The following is a 22,693-nucleotide window of genomic DNA, read 5'->3' as shown; positions in this document are numbered from 1 at the left end:
CTTAAATGAAAATTCAAATTTTGGCTGATTCGTATCAATTGCTAAAAAGTTTTCGCCTCTGGAACATATTACTGAACGTGTTGATTTTTGTAATTGCTTTGCCAGAGATACATGCAACATCAGATAGCAAGGTTTTTCTTTTGATAAAAATCAAAGCACCATCAACAACCCTTCAAAAAATATTTAAATGACCTCATTTTTCAGTAGGGTCGAGAGTCAGTTGTGTTCTTATGCCTTTGGGCTCTTTTTTTACAGTTTCAGCAGAAATATTTATTTTTTTGAATTTGACGGCAGTCATTCTGGTTTTGGCAAACAAATTTAAATAGAACCACATTATAGCAAGGTAAATTTTTGGAACTGGAGGCAATGCTCCAGAATAATCTAGATACTGCTTTAGAGTGCCCTAAGTAATGCTCTATGAGTGACCGTGGGTAGTGCTATTGTGTTGCATGCACTAAGAGCTATAAGCCAAATGTTTGCTACTATATTTTTCCTTAGTTACTTCATATGGAAGGGGTTTTCCCAGCGACTTTTGAGGGGCTATTCAATTGGAAGTTTTAGTGTTGTTTTCTACATTAAAATATGATCTAATGAGAATTATCCGTCATAAATTGCGTATAAAAAGTAGCATAACAGTGTATAATGTACATTCTCAGTAAACTCATTTAGGCTAAGCATTTGCAGTGTTATTAAGGCTTTGTCTTTACTCGGTCAAGTTCGATCTTGGTACCAACCCTAAATTTGATCAAAGCTGTTTGTTGCAATTTTAATGCTTGTTCTGTATTTAGTTTGTTTTCTTTTATTTTGTTTTAAGGTCCATCTTTTCCTTTTTTGTGTGATGGATTTTTCAAATAGACTAAATAAATTCATTACTTTGGTTTTCATTTTTATTTCTCACAAAACAGTTCCAAAATATTACAATATCTGCTTGAAGGGTTTACCACAAGAGTGAATCAAATCCAAAGGCTACTGTTACAAATGTTGCATGTTAGGACCTTTAGTAGGCCTAGTTAAAAGGGTTAAATTTAGTTTGGCTAATCTCTGTTATTTTTGAAATGGACTAGCTTTGAAAAATGAAACTTTCAGTATTGAATCCAGGGCCAAAATATACTCTTGGAAGGTTTTTTTTTTTACCAAACTTCTATGTTAACCCTCTTCTGATTTCTAAGTCTAAGAAATTTGCCTACTTGACAGATCTATACCTATTGAAATTTTGACAAAGCAACATTTTACCTTAATATTAAGTTATTGGTTTTATTTCTGTAAATACTATTCCTGTTATTCGAGTAGAATTTTTAAATCACATCAATAGTATTTTTTCAAAATTTAGGAAATTTGTTTGAAACCTCATAAATTTTGATCAAGCAAAGTTGTGAAGCTAAAACAGTTTTGGTGTAGGCCTACTTTTTTGCCAGGAGATCTGTTTTGCAAGGTTTCACTATTAGGCCTATAATGCAAAAGATTTTATATGTCATTAAAGGTCACTGCCCCCTAGCAAGACAAAGAGTAAAAGTATGTACTTCAAAATACCTTGCCAGGACATGCTTTAATTTGTAGAACCATCCCTGAAAGTTTGGTTTTCCTAACCTAACCCTTTTCCTTCATAGCAAAAAGTAGCTAAACTAGAATTTTACATTAAAAAAAAAAAAATTAAACCTCAAGGAAAAAGGCTGTCCACTATCTTGCTAACTGATACCTTATTTCAAAATATTAAGTTTAGCAGGTGTTTTTGGGCAAACAGGAAAAGTCATTACAAAACCATTGATCCTATAAGATTACCCTTGTAATAGAAATTTCAAGAAATATAAGGATTCTTTTTAGCATGAACTTTCTTTTTTTATAATCAGTTTAGAAATAATCTTATCATTTCTGCCTGCACTTAAAGCTAACTATTATTTCCAATTTCAAACTGGGAATCAAAATCAATAGTTTTCCCAAATTATTTTGAATTTAGTATTTGTTTTTGAAAAAAATTCAAAAAGACAGACATTATTTTAATAAGATCACCCTTTTTATAGAAGTTTTGTGAATTGTAAACAATCCTTTTTACATGACATGATTTTGGAAAGTAGGCTGCTTAGAATGGATTACATTAAACACCTAACCAACTCTATTTATAGAATATCTACCATAATTAAAATAGGGTAAAGGCCCCCACAATTTAACAATGCAATTTTATAAGTACTGTCAAAATTTTCCCTTAAAACAGCATAACTCTGCTTAGTCATGACTTAGAGCACCAGCTCTTAAAGTCACTGGTATAATTTGGCAATGGCATTGACGTTAACTTTCCTCTTGCTGTTCAGCCTAGAGGATGTTCTATGGCAAGTTGATTCTCACTTCTTAAATAATAGTAGGAGCAAATTTTCTTTCCTGAAACTGTAATTCAAATGTCCTTTAATCTTGCAATTCTTGTCAGAAACTGTATGACAAGACTAACTATCATACAATTTTCTACTTTGCTATCAAATCCTTCTAATAACATATATAGGCTTGGCTGCACTTTCTTCTGTCTGAAAAATTTGGTTATTTCAGGTCTCTCTTGTTTGCTTTCACGGCACATTATCATCAAGTGTTCTATAGTTTCTGATGCACCACACTTAGGACATTCCTCACTCTGTCCCAAAAATTTTGCTTGTAACAACCAACTCCAACATGGTGTGATCAGAGTCAAAACAGTTTCTTTGCTTCATATCTAGTGAGTTCTTTATACACCTTTGTTTCTATATTTCTCTGTTTTTTCATTGTCACAAAAAGATTCCCAGTCAAGTGTCTATTCGTTTTAAAACCCTGACAATCAATCCCTTTAATCACTTTATCAAATATCATAACTTTGTAAGGGGTGTCTATGTTGGTTACAAGTGTTCCTGACTCAACTGTGGATTTGGCCTTCAGATCTGCTTTTTCATTTCCAGAGATCCCAATGTGGGCGGGAAACCACTGAATAACTACTTTCTTCTTTGTTAATATGTCTTGTAGTTTAATGTAACATATAAGGACATCTCTATTTGGTTTTGCAATAGTATTAGCATTTACAACTGCTTGAATAACACTTTAAATCAGAGCAAATGATCACCTTGTACTCTTCAACAGATTCCTCAATGAACTCCTGCACCTTCTTAATGGCGTAAACTTCTGCCAGGAATACACTGCTCTCTGGAGGTAATTCAAATTTTTTGGACACATTTTTGAAAGGGCACCAAAATGCTGCTCCTATATGCTTCATTTCATCTACTTTTGATCCGCCAGTGAATAATAGAAGGTATCCCTTGTGCTCTTTGTCCATCATCATGCTGAATGCCAAGTCTGCTAGAGAATCTTGGTCCATATTGAATTCTAATCTTGAACTGATCCTGTTTTCCTCCCATGGTGGAGGGACACCTATCTCACCAACTGTTAACATTTTGGAAAGTACTATATCAATTCCACAACTTCTACAAATTTCTAATGCTGCTTCAAGACACTTGGATTGATTTCTTGCTTTAGATATGTTGGCAGTTGCTTGGCAGCCAGGTTTGATGATTTTTGACTTAACTCAGTGGTTATTTTCTAAAGACCAAATCCTCTGTACATATTTTGAAATTCTGATCTTTCTTCATGTTTCCAGGTCTGCTAGACCACTTTCTGATTGAAGGAAACTAACCGGTGTTGTTTTTCTTACTCCAAATGCAATTCTTATGGCTGAGTTTTGGATTACATCTAATGTTGCAATGGTTGAATGACAAGCTGTGCCATAAATTGTTGAGCAATGCTCCATTTTAGGCAATACATTTTTGATATAATACTGGATCAAAAGTTCTGCTGGTAATCCTCTAGCCATATAGGCCAAACTCTTCATAACATTGAGTCTTTTCAAACATGTTGATTTAAGATACATCACATGCGGTTTCCAGGTTAGTTTTTTGTCAACCACTACACCTAGTATTTTTGCTTTGCTAACATATTCAACTGGGTGACCACTTAAGTACAGATCTGGAAGGGTTCCAATTCTTTTCCTAGTGATAACAATTGCCTTCGTTTTTGTTGCAGAAAACTTTAAGTGAGCTTCTTTGGACCATTTTTCTAATTTTGCAATGACCTGGGTTATTAGGGTCTTTATATGGTAGGTGTCACGCGCCATGACCCACGCACTATTGTCATCTGCAAAATAGCTCCTCTGTCATCCTTCATGTTGATAGGAATATCATATGATCCTATGTTGTACATGTCAGGCCCCAATGCTGATCCTTGAGGGATTCCTCTTTCAGGAAACACTGTTATATTTGAAATTGTTCCACCAACTCGCACTTTAACTTTTCTTCCTGTTAAATAATCATTTAAAAATGCTAACATTTGGCCTTTTATGTCAGCTGTTACTAGGCCTTCAACCATTTTTCTATGAAGCATATTATCAAAAGCACATTCAATGTCAAATAAAATTGCTGCTAAAATCCACCCATTTTGCAAAGCATATAATGCCTCCTGTTGGAGGCACATGAGACTGTCTTCTGCACTTCTATTTTTTCTGAAACCACATTGAATGTCTTTCAAAATTTTCTGTTTTGTCACAGCTTCCAGTCTCTTCTTCACTATCCTTTCCACAACTTTCCCCAAAACAGGGAAAAGGGTAATGTATCTATAATTTTCAATCTTTGATAGGTTGTTGCCAGGCTTTGTTAGCATTACTGCTTCACCATACTTCCAAACATCAGGAAATTTTCCCTCCCTCCATACACCATTAATCAATTCCAACAGTACATTGATCCACAATTTGGGGAGCGACTTCACGAACTGTGGCAAATATTGTCTGGTCCAGGATATGTATCAGGAAGCTTATTAATCACATTCATTAATTCCTGTTCAATGAATGGTCTATTGTATGGTTTGTCCTGTCCTTGTGTTCCAAGGTCACTTACTTTTGTGTCCATATCAGTCTTCTTCAGTATATCTGGATCTTTCTGGCCGATTGTAGAGCTCATGAATTTGGCAGCTGCATCAGCTTTTTGATCATGAGTCACAAGAAGCTTATTAGCAGATGCAATAGGTGCGTTGCTCTGGCCTGAAGTTGCTCTGTTATTTATCTTTGTCATAAACTCGTATACTTTGGATGTTGGTTTTCAAAAGCCAAGTTTGTTTATAAAGTTATTCTATGATTTTCTCTTGGCTTCAAGTACTGTTTTTCAAAATATAGCATAAGCTCTGTTCTTTTCAATAAGGCTTTGAAGATTTCTCACCAGATTATGTATTCTCTTTTTTCCAATGAATTCTCTTTTGGGTTTTGAACAATCTTCATTCCACCAGATACAGCCAGGGTGACGGCTGATTTCTCTATATGGTACTACAGTTTTGGCTATTTCTATCAATATCTCTTGAAATATTTCAACTTTCCTAGATAATTCTACTTCTTCCTCTGTTAGTGATTCCACATCAAACTCGTCCAGTGCTTCTCTAAGGATAAACCAGTAAAATTTTTTAATTTTGAATCCCTGTCTCCTATTACCTTTTGGCAGGACCTCTTCATTTAGCAAATCAATTGTTGTTGTCTCTCCAGTCTGGGGATTAACTCTAGTTGAAATCCCAACAGGTGTTGCCAAGCATTTTGGGCTATTTATTCAACAGTTTTCTAAACTTGTTCCAGAACTATTTACATTTCTTCACTTGCACCAAAATTTACTATGTGCATTCATATCACCCAATATTATCGTGTCCTCTGTAACTGGTATCATTTTAATAATTTCTTCTATCCTTTCTCCCAACAGTCCATTATTTCCAGATGGGTTATATACACATATAACATTCATTTTTTAAAAACAGTTTAGTTCCAACTACTTCCACTTCATTATCAATTGATTGCTGGCTTGCTAAGTCCAATTCTTCATAATGACTATGACTTCTCATTCCAATCATAACTCCACCTTTTCTTCCTGTTATTCTATCATTTCTCAAGATGTTGAAACCTTTGCAGGGGCTCATGGTATTTGGTTTTAGCCAAGTTTCTTGAATACAAAGAATATCTATGTCTTTTCTATCACAATATTGAAGCAGTAATTCCTTTTTCTCTCTCATGATTGAACATGCATTCCAGGATAATATTGTGTGCTGCCTTAAGGACATGTTCTGTTTCCAAGGTGCTACTTGTTTCACAAACCAATTTTACATCATTCCGGTCGAGTTTTCCAAACTTCATTTGCTCAACCAATTCACACAGTTTATCTACCTTTTCATTCAATGGCAAGTTTTCAATACTCAGCATTCCTGGGGTTATAAGCATCCCAATCACTAACTTCTTTGCCATCATTTATTGTAACTCTGCTGCAGTGTTATTGATTATTCTTTTCTCAGGATTCAGGCTATTCTGGACTGCATGAGCATAACTTCTAAATGTTGTCCTTGCTCTTTTAAATCCCATGCCATACTTTTCTGCCACTTCTAGCACTTGTTGATTCTTCCTTCCTACTGGGCATACTGATGAAGTGGTTGAATGGTTTTGTTTACAATTGGCGCACCTGTATCTGCTGGTATGATCGTCTACACTCTTCTGTTTGAGAGGGCACTCACGGCTTTGATGATTCTGGGCACATCTGAGGCAGATCTCCTTTGATTTACACTGCACTGCATCACCTTCCTATGGTAGGGTAAAATATCTCTGTTTCTACCACAGCACCACACACTTGCTGGGGTAATAATTGATTCAAAAACCACCATTACTGACAGGCTGTCTTCAAGCTTTTTTAGATCCCGGTTATACCTCTGCATCCTAATCACTTCTTTTACAGGTACAGCAGATTGGATACTTTCCTCAATTTGTACAACTGATAAATATAAAGGGATTCCTTTCATCACACCTCTTGATACATGTTCTTTCCTTAAAACTGTTACTTCAATGTTATTTACAGTTTTGATTTCCAATGCTGATTTCATCCTGCTCTCATTTTTTAAATGCAAGTAAATAGTGTTCCCTTCACGATTTATTTCAAACTCAAATCTGCCACTAATTTTTTCCTTGAAAAACATGCAAAGCTCGTATTCATTTGAGAACTTGGCATTTATATCAACTGCTTTGATTACAACACTTCCATGTATCATTTCCTTTTCAGGTATGTCCAATACTGGGATCTGGAAATTTGAAATATTTCTCCTATCTTTTGCAAGTGACAGGCCTTTGGCCTTCTGGTCTGGTCTCTGGTGAACAAAATGTCTCTTTGGTGCTCCCCTTTCAATCTGAACACTTTCATCACTAATAGGTGATGTCACTGCCCTCTTAAGTCTTTATAATCTTATTTGGTCAAGCCAAAAGTTTCCAGATGCTTGGAAGATTGATCAGGTATTTCCAGCTTTAAAACCTTCTTACTCATCTGATGATCCCAAGTCTTACTGTCTTATATTGGTATTACCTGCCTTTAGTAAAGTTCTGGAAAGGCTTGTCTTATCAAAAGTTGAGTGGTTTGCTGAAGTCAATAATCTCTTTCCTATTGAACAAGCAGGTTTCAGAAGAGGACATAGCTCTTTCCACAACATTACCTGGTTAGAAATTGATGTTTGCAACTCTCTTATGATAAGATATTCTGTTTGACTGGTCAGATGCCTATGGCAATGTAGTTCACAATAAGTTATTGGAACTTTTAATTAATCTTGACTTCCCTTATTCTTTCATAAGTTTTATGAGGTCCTTTCTAATTGATAGATGTTTTTGTGTTCAAATAAATCAGTCTAGAGTTTAGTTAAGTTCCATTACCAGAGGACTTCCTCAAGGTGCAATATTGAGCCCTCTTCTATTCAACTTGTATGTTTCTGAATTTCAAGCATCTCATGCATCATTTGGCCTTTATACAGATGATTTGATTATTTGGAAGTCTAGAAGGGATATTGGCCTTCTTCAAAGTCTTATTCAACAGGATGTAAGATTAGTCCAGAGATTCTCTTTTGCTTTTGGCTTCCCAATCTCAGTCAGTAAAACTAAACCCATTAAATTTACTAATGGTAGGCTACTACAGATCTTCCTAAACCACTAACAATTTTCTCAAGGGAGATTCCATATTGGAATTCAGTGAAGTTACTTGGTTTATTTATGGATTCTAAAATGCAGTGGCATGAACATATCAATTCTTTGAAATCTCTGATTATTCAGAGACTTTGTATTCTAAAGAGACAACCTGGATGTAAGTGGGGATGTCACCCTAAAATTATGTTGGATTTCTACAACTTATGCATTCGTTCAAATATAGAATGTGGAATCCAATTTTTCTCAGCTCTTCCTCCATCCTCATTCAAAATCCTTTGAATCTTTACAAAACTCTGCTGTTCAAATAGCTTTGGGTGTGTATAAACTTACTCTTCTGTCTAAGTATGAAATATTGTCTGGATTAGTGTCCCAAGTGAAAGAGCATCTGGTTTAAGGATTAGATATTTCTCGCGAATCCAGGGTTATGGAGCCAAGCATGCTGTTTATGCACATACCTTTGCTGGGAAATCAGCCTGTCCTAATACCAATTCATCATGGAATCAATTTCAACTGGAGGCCCCAAAGTCGGATCAATACTCTCCTTATGCATATCCCTTTACTGAGTCCCCTCCATGGGAAATGAGTCCACCAGGTTGTCAAGTGGATTTTATCTCTATTAATAAATGCTTGATTCCTAATTATAAGATCCAGACTATTTTGGCTGAACAGATCTCAAAGGCGTACTCTAATCATAGGAAATGTATACTGATAGGTCTGTCTAGAGGGAGAGAGCTGGAGCAGGAGCTGGTTTTCCATCCCTGAATTTGAACATCTATTATCCTCTCCCATTATTATTTAAGAATTAACGACGCTTCTTGACTGCTAAGGTCCTTGCGTCGGCCCTGCATTGCATTCCTGCAGCGTGATTCGATCTCTGGGTCCCGTATTACCAAGCTAAGGTCGAATCCACTGCGCCACCACAGGACCTTCCTCTCCCATTGGGATCTTCTATCTTGTTGGCCGAATTATGTGTCATTTGCCTGGCCTTGAATGTACTTATAAATTGTAACCTAGAATCTGAAAATATACTTTGTCTCTCTGACTCCAAATCAGTATTACTATTGCTCCAAAATATTAACAGAATTGCCAAGGACGAGGATTTGTATAATATTAGAAGACAGCTCCTTAATCTTAAGACTAAAGGTAATGAGATTTATTTGCAATATGTTCCAAGTCATAAAGGCATCAAATATAATGATATGGCTGATTCTCTAGCAGCAAAGGCTTCCACGTTAATCCCTTGTCCTTCCTCTGACCTCAATTCACAAGATATTATCAGGCAAAGATCCAATGTTAATCGCAGTAAATTTATTTTATCCCCATTTCATACAAGATTGGATACTTTGCTATATTACCGGCTGAAATAAGGTGCCCTACTTCTAAATAACTTGTTATTTAATTGGAAACTACATCATTCTTCTTTATGCTGAGTCTGCTTCTCAATAAATGAAACAGTTCAGCATGTATTATTTGATTGCCAGGCTTGGAGTGAGGAGACTATTTCTCTAAAGTGCTTCTGCTTCTTGACTAAGATTCCAAATGCTTACAGCTATCCTGAATTCTAACCTGTCCTGGGATGTTGATCATAAGATATCTAAGGCTTCTATTGATATATTAAAGAAGAGAAATATTGTTTGGTGATGGTTAAAGCATGAAGAAGTCGATTAAAAGGTGATCATTTATGTACAGATTTTGATTGTGTAGAAGAGAGCAAGAGTAAGTAGGAAGAGCCTTATTGGTACCGGCCAGCCTAGTGGCCTTAAACTGCTGGGGACAGGTAGCTCAGGTACCCGCTCTTCCCACAATCGATAACAGTGTATTATTGTATATAATAGTATGTTCTCATTGTTTGCTGACTGGAGGAGAATAGAGCTTCCAGTTGCTAGTTTTTTTCTGAAGAAGGAATCAAAGAGGTGAAAGGACTTGATGATAGGCCATATAACTCACAACCATTTTTGGAACTGGAGGCGCAGGTCCCGTCGAAATTACCGTTTGAAAAAATCAATCACCTGACATCCATTGCTTAGGTAAGCTTATTACCATCTATCATTATTGTATTACCAACAGATGTGGCTATTACATTCTTAATAAGAAGGTCAGGGTTACTGAGATTAATCAGATCAAGAGCGTTGAAGACCTTCCCTGAAACGGGTTTGTTGTGAAATTCTTTGACAGAGGGAGGCAGACAAAAAGGAGAATCTCTATCACAAAAACCAGATCCATCAATCCATTAGATTTCAGGAAGGTTAAAGTCCAATTTCCTTTATTTGTGATATCTGTTTGTTCAGTTATTTGATGACTCTGGTAATTGTATTCTTTCTTCCTCTAAACATGAGCTGAGTGGAGCTCCTTTGGAAAGTGTTTTGGGTCCTACAATTTTTTATATTTTCATCAGTGATACTCCCTCCATTATCAGTTGTAAATCACCTCTTTATGCAGACAATCTGAAGCTTCTTGGACCAGCTTTGTCTTGTGAAGATCATGCCCTGTTACAAATAATCTTCATCTGCTGGGTCAATGGGCTGAGGCCTGGCTTCTTGAATTCATTGTTGCCAAGTGCCATATCATTCACTTTGGCAAACTGAATCCTTGCCGCTCTTATTTTTTCCTAGGCCACCCGCTTTCCTCTGTAAATAATGAGCAGGATCTTGGGTCTCGACTTTAAAGAGACCATGTGGCTACTAGCAGGTCACTGGAAACGAAAGTTTTGGAAGTTGAGTCTAAAATTATGTATAGTGGGGCATCTGATTGTAAGGAAAATGTTGGAACCGAGTCCAAAGCTGGTTATAAAGCTGTACACCAAATAGATTTTTGGAATCTTCGCGTACCCCTTCCAAGGGACTCATGTACCCCCTGGAGTACGCGTACCTCCGGTTGGGAACAACTGCAATGGAGCATCAAGAGATGATGCTAATGAATGCCTTCGATAAATCAACAGTGCACACATAAAGAGGTGACTTTTTACTCTCCATATCTGCGCAGTCACTATGTTCACTCTAGTTGTCAGAAGGGACTTCCTGGGAACATTTAACTGAATCAAAAGACAATGTGTATCCAGGTTGTCAAAGGATGATTCCTCAATATTGTGGGAATTGCTTCAATCATTAAGTTGAAACTTTAATGAGTGTTTGTGTGACATTGAACTTAATTGAAAGAATTGTATTCAACTAGGTTGTCAAAAACACTCTGTCTCTGGAGCAGCTAATTTTTTTAAGTTGAAACTTTCAGGGAATGTTCAGAGGAATTTTAAACTAAATGACAGGTATTTGTGCATCCAAACTGCCAAAAGGGCATATCTAAAATATGTTAAGAATGCTGTTTGTAGACTCCAGGATGAAAACTTGAGAAAAAACTTCCAGAAACAGTTGAATAATAAACTCGAGAGTTTAAAATTTGACAATGTGGAAGATGGACTGAATAATTTGAGAAAAACAGTTTGTGAAGTTGCTGATGGTGTCTTAGGTAAGAGTGCTAAGACTGCAACTCAAAATATTAATGAAAAAGCTTTAGATTTAATAGAGAGTAGAAGGGATTTGTACAAGAATTATCTGACTGTTAGGTCGTATGAAAACAAAAGGAATGTAAAGAAAGTGGAGAAAGCATTAAAATATGAACTAAAAAGATGTGGATAAGTGGAGGCGATGGATAAAATTGCTGAGGATCTGGAAGATGTGGGAATCCGGCATAATAGTAAAATACTATACTGGCATGTTAATAAATTGAAAGGGAGTTGTCAATCCGGACTAGTCCAAGTTAAAGATAGAAATGGGGCCACAATTAGTGATAAGGAAAAAGTTTAAGAAAGATGGGTGGAACATTTTGAGAATGCGCTAAACCGAGATACTGTTGCAGGAAAAGATATAGATGAAAATGAAAAAGTTTGTGATACTTTGGATGTGAAGGAAGATTTTGTTAGTGAGGAAGAATTAGCAACAGTACTAAAAGGATTAAAAAATAATAAGGCTCCAGGTACTGACAGTGTGATAGGTGAGTTTCTTAAATATGGTGGCTCTGAGGATAGGAATAAGCTACTGAAGATTATGAACATGGTTACTGAAAAAGGGAAGTACCTAATAATTTTAGGAAACCCTTAATTAAACCACTGTATAAAAAAGGTGACAAGAGTGAGTGTCTTAATTATCGAGGCATTAGTCTGGTCTCTGTAGGTAGCAAACTACATGAGTAAAATGATACTTTCTAGACTGAGAGATCCTGTAGACAAAGTTTAAGAGAAGAACAGTGCGGTTTTAGAAAAGGTAGAGGATTTGTCGACGAAGTTTTCACTCTTAGGTTAATAATTGAGAAGTCCCTTCGCTATCAAACACCTTTGTCAGTTTTATCGATTATGAGCAAGCTTTTGATTCTGTCGATAGAAGAGCGTTAGCAAAGGTCTTTTCCTTATATGGTATACCAGAAAAATACATTAAAGGGATTTGTGCTCTGTACAAGAATAATACTGCTGCGGTTAAGGTAGGAAATGAGGTTGGCAACTGGTTTTGTATTAAATCAGGAGTTAAGCAGGGTTGTGTTCTATCCCCCTTTATATGGATCATTTTGATGGACTTCGTCTTAAGGAGCACAGAAAAGGCAATTGGAGACCACGGAATCAAATAGAGAGGAAAAACGCTCTTGGACTTCGATTATGCTGATGATTTAAGCATTTTAGATGACAGTGTGATCAAAATGAATGAATTTTTAGAGATTTTGCGAGTTCAGGGTGCTAGAATAGGGTTGAATATTAATCTGAAGAAGACTAAGTCACTAAGGCTAGGGATAAGTGAAGATGAAAAGGTGACGTTGGGTAACGAAAAGATTGATGAGGTTGGCAGCTTCACTTACCTTGGTAGTATTATTAGTAAAGACAGTGGGTGCAGTGAAGTTGTTAAAAGTAGAATAGCTAAGGCTCAGGGTGTTTTTTAACAGTTTAAAAAAAGTATGGGAGAATAGAAAGATAAGTCTGCAAACTAAGATTAGAATATTGGAAGCTACAGTGATGACAGTGGTCAAATATGGCTCAGAAGCATGGGCGCTCCGAAAAGCAGATGAAAATTTACTAGATGTTTTCCAGAGAAATTGCCTACGGACTGTTCTGGGTACCTGGCTGACTGAACGTATTTCAAACAGTAGGTCGTACGAAAAATGTGGTTCAATCCCGCTTACTAGGGCTATAATGAAAGAAAGGTTGAGATGGCTAGGCCACGTTCTGCGGATGAAGGATGATAGATTGCCGAAGATTGTCCTTTTTGGCCAATCGTCTGGGGCTACACGGAAAGCAGGTCGTCCTTGTCTGGGTTGGGAGGATGTCATAAATAAAGATTTAAAGGAAATGGGAACTTCCTGAGAGGGGATAAAGAGGGAGGCCTTGAATAGATTAGGTTGGAGGAGGAGCGTGCGTAGCTGTGTTGGCCTCAGGCGGGTTGGTGCTGCAGTGAGTTATTAGTAGTTGTAGTAGTTAAGAATGGCTAAGGATATAGTGTTGAAACTTTTCCGGGATGTTTTACTAAATCAAGACACCGTATGCATCCATGTCATCAAAATGGTACAACATCTCAGGAACAGGTAAGTTCATTAAGTTGAAACTTCTAAGAACAATATGGAATTGGATGCTGAAGTAAATCAAAAAGTACTTTTGCAATCAGGTACCCGAATAGGTATATCTAAAATATCTCAGGAATAGCTATGGACAACAAGCTGAAACTTTCAGGGAATTTGAGGGGGATGTTGAACTAAATCAAATGACATTTTATGCATCCAGGTTGTCAAAATGGGATATCTGGAATATCTCAAAAACAGCTAAGGGTATAAGGTTGAAATTATTTGGAACTTTTGAGCTAAATCAAAGGAAACTGTTTGTATTCTGGTTATTAAAATGGGGTGTCTGATATCTCTGTGATGGCTAAGGGTATGAAGATGAAAAATTTCTCAGGAATAGTTAAGGGTATGAAGCTGATACTTTCAGGGAATGTTGAGGCAGATGTTAAACTAAATTAAAGCTACTAAGTAAATCGATGTTATCAAAATAGAATAGTTGCAATATTTCAGGAACAATACGGGTGTTAAGTGTAAATTTTGGAGGAATGTTTAGGGAGATGTTGAATTAAAAGAAAAGATGCTATATGCATCCAGGTTGCCAGTAAGGTGTATTTGAAATATCTCGAGAATAACTAAGGGCTTTAAGTTGAAAATTTCGACGAATGTTAAGAGGATATTAAAATCAATCAATAGACATTGTGAACATCCAGGTTGTCAAATGACATTTTTGCGACATCCCACCAAGCATGTGTTGGGGAAAAATGTGTTGATTTTTGAATTGAAAAGGGAATAGTTGTGGGAAAGTCAAGTCGTGGCCAATTGTAGAAAAAGCCAAGACAGATTGTCCAATTCAATGGGCATCAAGTCAAGATTAATTTTACCCCTTTGATTGCCGTTGTTACTGCATCAAAGTCAATTAGTCAAAGTCAAAGTCAAAGTCAAAATTAGAATCTTATATTTTAATTTTTAAGCTGAAAAACTGGGAAAATATGTGTAATATTAACCAATAATGGAACTTTGGTAATAAAAAACAAACAGAAATTAATTAGAAAAGCTTTACGTAAGAGAATTTTTCGAAGAAAAGTAAACAACCATGTTAAAACTTAAGACAAGGATAAATAAATATCTATAATAATTCAAACTTAAAACAGCCATAAATTACTATCAACAAATAAAGGAAAACCAATACAAGCAGAAATTAAAATGAATAATCACGTCAAATTCAAAAATAACAGACACTGATATGGATGAATAAATAGATCCTTAAATAAGTAGAAGTTAAAATAAATACTTAAAATCCTATTCCCAAGAAAAACAAAATTTCAAGTTAAAAACCAGTTTTATAAACTTTCCTTGACCTTATTGAACAATTTTTTTATTGCTAGTTATAAGTTATGTTATATTTAGTTATAAGCTAGTTATAATGTTAAACAGCAATTTTACTGTTAAGAGGAATCCTTCCTGATCAAGATGTTGGATATATATCAAAGAGATTTTAGACTGTTTTTAGTGAGGTGAATAGACTACGGGGGAAAGTTGTGACAAAGCGAACCAGGATAGATGACAATTAATGTATTGATTCAGTTAAGAATAAAGAAAATAATTGTTGCTTAGATACTTCTGTACTAGGCAAATCAAACATAGCAAACATTTTGTAGCCTAAATAAGGATCTAGGATGTCATTTTCAAATGCTTACCTATGTTCCCTCCCTTCTATTTTCAAAGAATCCTTCTAGCCTTACATGTAGGGATGAATATGAGGTAGCTGCTTGAAAATATCTTCCCAGGCCCCAACTTTGAAACTAGATCCTTTCCTGAATGTGCGTTTGCAAATCACAATAATTGGTAAAACTGCTTTTTGGACTTTTTGATATATTGAAAAGCTATTTTACTAGAGAACAAAGCTTACAGGAATGGATCTAAAGCCCAAAGAATCCTTCTAGCCTTACATGTAGGGATGAATATGAGGTAGCTGCTTGAAAATATCTTCCCAGGCCCCAATTTTGAAACTAGATCCTTTCCTGAATGTGCGTTTGCAAAACACAATAATTGGTAAAACTGCTTTTTGGACTTTTTGATATATTGAAAAGCTATTTTACTAGAGAACAAAGCTTACAGGATCTAAAGCCCAAAGTAGATCCAAGAGCCTTTTAATTTTCCAAATTCACCCTTTCTTTCCCTACTGGGTTTTAAAATTTTTTTGTGAGCTCAGAATTATTTATTTTGTGAGCAAATCCCTCAGGAATGAATTTATTATTCAGATGTTGGTATGAAAATGTGTTTTCAGCTCATTTCCTCCTTTGTCTCTACCTGTAAATTTTGAACGACTCTATGACAATAGGTCTCAATGTTCCTACTTGGCGAAAATTCCTGCTCAGTTCCGCGACTACTTTTCCAAGACATGCTGCCCAAGAGAAGCAGGCTTTAAGCTAAACTTCTTCTTTTCTTGAAGTTGATCCATCGCAGAGTGTGTAAAGACTTTAAAGTGAGGAAGGGTTGGATGTAAATGATCAAGAAACCCTTCCAGTGCATTAATATTAGTTTTAAATGCGTTTTAGAAATTCACCCAGCTGAAAGCTTTCCAAGATAATAAAATACAACTTTTGTCTGCTTTTGCCTTCGTTGCTTAATAAGAGTGGTCAATTTAGAAGAGCTATTTAATGTTTTTTAGTAGCCCTGTAGGTTTATTTACTGCTTTTTGGGAAGCAATTTTGTTCCCTATTCTTTGAGGATGTATCAGCATATTAAGAATTAAGAAATGGGACATAGTACACATGATTTAATTTCAAATATGAAATAGATTAACTGACATCTTTTAATTTTTTTCAGCTAACAAAATACTAAAAATGATTAACATCCCAAGATATCTTTTAACAGACAGTATGAGACAAATTTTTTTTTTATTCTGGCGTGGCATAGTGATTTACTGTAGTCTTATAAACACAAGCTGACCCTCCCTAATTTTTATTGTCATTTTTACAAGCTAGGAGTTTGGGGATGAAGGCACTTAAAAGCTATTTTTTAATAATTTAGTATTTTTAATGCCTATATTATCTTAGCTATTGTTTTGCATACTTGGCTACTGATTTATATTTGAACCCAGTGTTTGTTTATTAATCTAGACTCTTTAACTTCAACATATTCCTTTTCTATTTAAATCTATATATAAAGCATTTAAAGGGCTATTTGAGAAATATATAATCCTTGCATTTTGAGATGCATGGATCATGTTGCCTCAACTTTTCCCCATTTGCACAAGGGCTCAGGTTTAATGATACCTCCCAACTTTGGTGAAAATCAAAATCTTTTTTAAATGTGCACTTCGTATTTTTTTTCTTTGTCCCCAATTGGGGGGATTGGGCTAAGGTAAAATTTATGTTGGTATTGTTTGCGTATGACACTTTGCTCTTGCTTGATTTTTAACAGGAAGTGAGTGATGGGTGACAATATGTAATTTTTTTTCTTTCAGCACTCCAAGCAGTAGAGCATTGTAGGGGAAATAAAGTGACATATTTAAATTTTACTCTTTAAATTGGGTGTTTTTGTTCATAAATCTATCTATCTATTAATTAATCTTGGACTTCTGTCTTGCACTTATATCTTCAAATTTGGAATAAACAACCTTATAATTCCCTAAGTAAAGTTTGGGTGAAATTTAACAATGTGATGATTTTATTTTTCCAATTCTGATTACATTCGAAACTACTGTGTCTGACACAATTCTCAATTCTAATTCTTAGCGAAATTGAGAGGAGTGTGTTGTCAATATGTTTTATCTATATTTAGTTAGAGGCTAAAAGAGATGACATTCACCCTCTAATATAGAGATCAATTTTTGGTAGTTTGAGTTTTATCAGTCTTTATTTTCTTAATAATATGTAATTACAGTTTTGCATATTTACTTTTAATTTTTAAACCTAAGGTTTTTTAAAATTCAGTTTGTGTCTTTTTTTCTGGTAAAATCATATCTCCAAACTTTTCATTTCTCCTCATATTTGGTCACAGTTTGAATTTCTTCTCCCTTATCTTCTTGGTACTTATTGCAACACCATTAATTCTATTTCAAAGAAATTTGAGGCAAAAATACACAACCTATCAGCTAAAAAATTAGAGGGATAAATGGGGGAGAGTGGTAGAAGAATAGAAAGAGAAAGAGAAATGAAGATCGACCTTGATCTCCTTAGCGTGTGGGCAAAATCTTGGCTACTCACTTTTAATGTGTCAAACTGTCATGTTTTACACTTCGGGCACAAGAATATCAATACGATCTACTTTCTTTACGGTCGGTTCTTTTCTCCAGTGTTGGAAGAAGGTGACCTAGGAGTAATTGTCGACAATCATCTTAAGTTCAGCACTCATGCAAAGAAGGCAGCAGCATCAGCTAGCTCATCATTAGGGCTCATAAAAAGAACAATTCTCCCGTTCTCCTAAAATTCTTAGCCTTTTGTATAAAGGACTTGTTCCGCCAAGGCTTGAGACAGGCATGGTCCTTGCATCCCCCTTTTTCAAAAAAGATGTTAAAATTCTTGAAGATGTCCAGCGAAGAGCCACTAAGGTGGCGAGTGGACTGCATGAGCTTCCTTACCCTACAAGGCTATGCAAGCTGAAACTCCCAACTCTGGTTTATAGAAGAAGACGGGATGATGAAATTCGGGCTCATAAACTTATTAATTCAAAGGCACTTCCTGATCTTCTTCCTCTGACTTCTCAGGACTCTCGTACAAGGGGACATAACTTGCAGTTATCCAGGCATTTCTCCTCAAAACGGCAACGCGCCCATTTTCTCACCAACCGTGTTGCCAACCTCTGGGACAAGTTAATGCCAGATACCCTTGCTGTCCAAACCACAGACAGCTTTAAGAACTGTCTTGACAATGAATGGTCAAAAAAAGAATTGAAGTATAACTGGGAAGCATTCGAATCAGCAACATCAAACCACTAGTTAATGTAGGTATTTAACTATGTATCATGTATTATCAACTCTGGAGTTTCTACAAGGAAAAATCCTTAGATTGCTCCAACCTGCAATTTAAGGTAATTTAAGGTATAGGAGGAAATATGGGATTCAGAGATTGGAGAAAGTGTAAACTGACCAAGTAGCAGCAACTTGATTACAATATTGCATTAAACCACACCTTTTGAGCGATTAAAAATTTTGCCATCCTGTAGACTTGTTTATGTTGATGAGGGCATAAAAGTTGGAACTTTTATCTTGTTAAAGTGACTAGTTTGTTTGACTTGTGGGATTATTTTAAATTCAGGTGGATGACTCAAGAGCTTCCTAGTTGAATTTCAATGGCTTGAGAAACCATCCCTTGTCTATTCTCTTTTTGAAAACTTTTACAGATTTAAAACATGAAAATAATATCAGACCTCAATTTTCTTGTTCATTTTGGTAGGGGGATATTAATTCTTGCATTTAAAGAATTTCCGGTATCCTCACTCCAAGTCAAGCTATTCCAGTTGTATGACACCAAAAAAAGTTAAAGGAATTATTTTTTGGTTTCTAAACCCTTGAGCTCCTGGTTTGTTCTGTCAAAGTCTGGTTCACTTGTTTTTTTCTTTGGCAAGTTTATTATTATTATTTTTTAAGATATTTGAAATTGATTCTGATATTTTGGTTCTCTTTCATAGAAATGGATGTGGCAAGTTTGAAAGTCACTGAGCTGAAAAAGGAGCTCAAACTGCGTGGCCTTTCTACTGATGGGAACAAAGCAGAACTTGTGGAAAGACTGCAAGATGCCTTAATTTCGGGGGATAAAGATGACTCGAATGAAGACTTGTTGAATGAAGCAGACAAACTTCTTGGAGAGGAAGATAAACATCAAGATTTTCCAAAGGAACAGGAAGATCCACCAAAAGCTTTCAAATTGAACAGAAATATAAATCCTGCTACCTTAGTAGATATTCAAAGTACTGACAAAAAACTGGCAGTTACAGAAGTAGTTGAACCCTTGTCAAAAAATGGAGGAGATGAAAAACCTGCTGAGAAATTGGAAGTCTTGGACAAAAAATCTCAAAGAGCAATGAGATTTGGATTGTCCAGTAGCAATGATGAAACATTAAGAAAAAGAACTGAAAAATTTGGAACTTTGACAAAAGATAATGAGTCAGAATTTCAAAAGCTTCAAAAGAGAGCAGAAAAGTTTGGTGTTACTAATGAATCAGACATAAAGAGAGCAAAGGTAGAAGAAACCAAATCTGACATAGAAGAAAAAAAGAAACAAAGGGCTCTAAGATTTGGCCTCACTGATGCTCCACAAGACTTGCAGAAGAAGCAGCAGCGTGCAGCGCGTTTTGGTTCCAGTCAAAGTACAAGTGACTCTGACTTTGATAAAAAGAAAAAAATAAGGGCTGAAAGATTTAGAGTTTAATGTTGTTATACCTCAATAATTATGAGCCACTTTCTATGATTCATTTCTTAACTAAAAGAGTTTTTGGAACAGATGTTTGTTTAGTTTTTCAGCTAGTTTTAGTTTTCCCACTATTTTTCTTTCAACTAGACAGTATCTGCATTGCTAAGGGGATTCTATCTTATCTCTAAAGACCCTTTCTTTGTGGAATTTAGGGAAAATTTTCGTGCTACATCCAGGCTAAATGTTATATGAGGTAATGTAGTTAATATATGAAATAATAGGAATTTTGTAACGTGACTTACTCGACTTAGGTCTCCTGCCGGGGGCTAACTCCTCCATCCATTTCGGTCCAGCGCGATTGTTTGTAACCTACCTAAAACTGATTTACTCATCTCTAATCTACTTTTACTTTAATATATAATTTTCGCCCCAATACATGATTTCTATACCTGATGCCTTCAAGTTTTTTTTTTAATCGTGCATGCTATCCTAGGGAAAGGTAGATGGGGGGGGGGTTCCCCATTTTCTCAGGAAGATGAAAAAGAGATAATTTTTCAAAGATCTAGGGTGTGGGGAGATTTGACTTTTTTTTAGACTCTTTCGATAAAATGTCAAAAAGGTATTTTTCAATATCTACGGGGACGATTTTCACTCCTAACGCCGCCCCCTTCCTCAATTTTTGGTGCCCATGTTTACAGTATGTCAAAGTTAATGTACCATGACTGTATACTGTTTGGTTTTTGCTTTATGGGGCTGAGTTAGGGGTATTCTCCGTTGACAAATCTAATGGATGTGCTATTAAACCACTTCTATTTTGGGCTAGATATAGGTGTCAATGAAGGTTGAACATGCTTTGTTTTTCTTGTTTTTTTCCTGGTCTATTATTTCACTGTTTTCGTCGTTTGATCGCGTACTATAAACAAACTGTGATTGTTCTTTGCAAATCATCGAATACCTTCGAATTTAGTGTTTATCGATAGCAAACTAAAAATACTTAATATGGGATAGATGGCAAGTTAATGTGGACAGGCGTGATCCCTTAAACACCCTAGTTGTCAAACTCAATATATCTCCAGAAAATTTTTCTTCAAAGAAACAAGTCATACATTTATTCTTAAGACTAACTTTATTTTATATTTTCTGATAACTATCAAAAATGTTAGTTTCAAAATGAAATATAAAAATCGAATGCTTTATTATTTTGCCCTAAGACATCAAGGGTGCCGGAAGAAAATTTTCTGGGGGGTGAGGGGCAAACGCCAAAATATCAGTGGTGGTTGGGTGACAGGGAATTTATTTCAGGACTTTTTTTTTGTAGGAATAAGTTTATTTTAAATACTTTTAGGAAAAACTTTCAAATAAAAAGAGCAATTAAATTGTATGTAAAATGAAGTACAGTAAATTTTAAACGACAAGAATTCCTGGTAAAGGGATCAATTTATTCACTCAATAACATATTTAGTTATTGTGCATTTAATTTTAAAAGAAAATCAAATTCAAGCCAAAATTACAGAAAGTTTTATTGCTTCTGTAGATTATAACAGATGTAGACTTGTCTTTATGCAATTTTATATGCCTTGGATTAATTTACAGAAGGAGTAGAGATGCTCAAAAATCATCCTGCCTGCATAGATACCACGTTTTGATTTTATAATGGCTATGTAAAATGTACCTCTTTCATAAAAGGACAATTCTCCCCCTCGAACTTAAATCCCTTATATATTCAGATATGAAAAAAATAGAATAGCGTTTTTAACAACATTTTAACTTACTATCCAGCTGTCAAATTAACCCTCCTTCTTTTTATTACTAAATGAAATGAACAGGTTAAAAAAAATTTCGTCGTAAGAGAATCTTATCAAATAACTTTTATTAAAAATCTGGAAGCAAAAAGTGACTTGACCACTATTCGCCCAAACTAAAAATGGAATTCTCATGATAATTTCTATACCTGCAGTATGGGCTTTTTACGTTGATTCTAAATATAGAAAAGTTCCTTCAGTTTATTGTTACCCACCCAAAACAAAAAATCTGAGAAAATTTTCCTGATTTTCAAAAAAAGTGGAAACCCTCCCCCAAAAAGAAAGCGATCCTATTGAAAACTCCTTTATTAGATTCATCATATCATAGAACCCTACCATAGTGGTTTCAAGCTCCGATCTTCAAAACGTAAAATTTCGCTTTTTTTGTTTGTTTTTGAAGAAAAATCGTCAATGCACGTTTATTTGTTTTGTTTTTTCCCGGGGGTGATTGTATCAAACCGAAGGTCCAAGATAATTGGGAGGGAGCTCATTCCAACGTAAATCTAAAACTCTTTTTTATGTGACCATACAGATTGCGTCGGGGGACAATCTTGTTTTCTTGTTATTTTAGGGCATCGAACTACGGCTTTACCCCGAAGAGAAGAATTTACAATTAATTTAAAATTCTGATGAGGTAATTGATTTAAAAGTATCAATAACTATATTTTAGGCTTCCCAGTTGCAAAAGAAGTAATGCCAAATGATGGCAGTACTGGATTCAACCAATTTGATTCGCTTTATTTGTAATGAAATTAGGCTATGTAGTCTGTAATTGCGTATCAGCTATAATGAGGGGCGGGGAGTCGTTGGTTAGGTGGGGTAGATTCCTACAAAAGTAGATTTTAATGGATAAACTGCTTACTCTTCCTGAGGTTTTCGATAAATGTTGAAAGAGGTAGAGTGGGAGTGGGAATTAATTAAATTGTTTCTCTACACAGCTAAAATGTTACATTTCCATATCTACCAGCACAGAGGTGGACAAGGCAAGGCAGGTCATCATGGTCTCCGCCAGGAAACTTCTT

The 22,693-nt window shown here is 35.5% G+C and overlaps 1 protein-coding gene across 3 annotated transcripts; it reads left to right on the top strand.

The window, feature by feature from the left end:
- The first annotated feature begins 226 nt into the window (after window positions 1-226).
- On the top strand, window positions 227-19,958 carry LOC136030059 (SAP domain-containing ribonucleoprotein-like). Of its 3 annotated transcripts, XM_065708685.1 has the most exons (3): window positions 319-343; window positions 2,536-2,698; window positions 19,148-19,958. In XM_065708685.1, exon 3 carries the CDS (start codon window positions 19,150-19,152, stop codon window positions 19,885-19,887), a length of 738 nt encoding a protein of 245 aa, XP_065564757.1. In that variant the 5' UTR covers window positions 319-343; window positions 2,536-2,698; window positions 19,148-19,149; the 3' UTR covers window positions 19,888-19,958. The 3 variants fall into 3 exon arrangements, with proteins under 3 accessions (XP_065564755.1, XP_065564757.1, XP_065564758.1); XM_065708683.1 differs by lacking the exon at window positions 2,536-2,698 and having other exon boundaries at window positions 227-343; XM_065708686.1 differs by lacking the exons at window positions 319-343; window positions 2,536-2,698 and adding an exon at window positions 346-407.
- Window positions 19,959-22,693: the final 2,735 nt, after the last annotated feature.

The sequence above is a fragment of the Artemia franciscana genome, chromosome 8 (assembly GCF_032884065.1).
Source record: "Artemia franciscana chromosome 8, ASM3288406v1, whole genome shotgun sequence".
Classification (NCBI taxonomy): Eukaryota; Metazoa; Arthropoda; class Branchiopoda; order Anostraca; family Artemiidae; genus Artemia; species Artemia franciscana.
The sequence above is the reverse complement of the archived record's forward strand: the minus strand, read 5'-3'. Positions and strand labels throughout refer to the sequence as shown.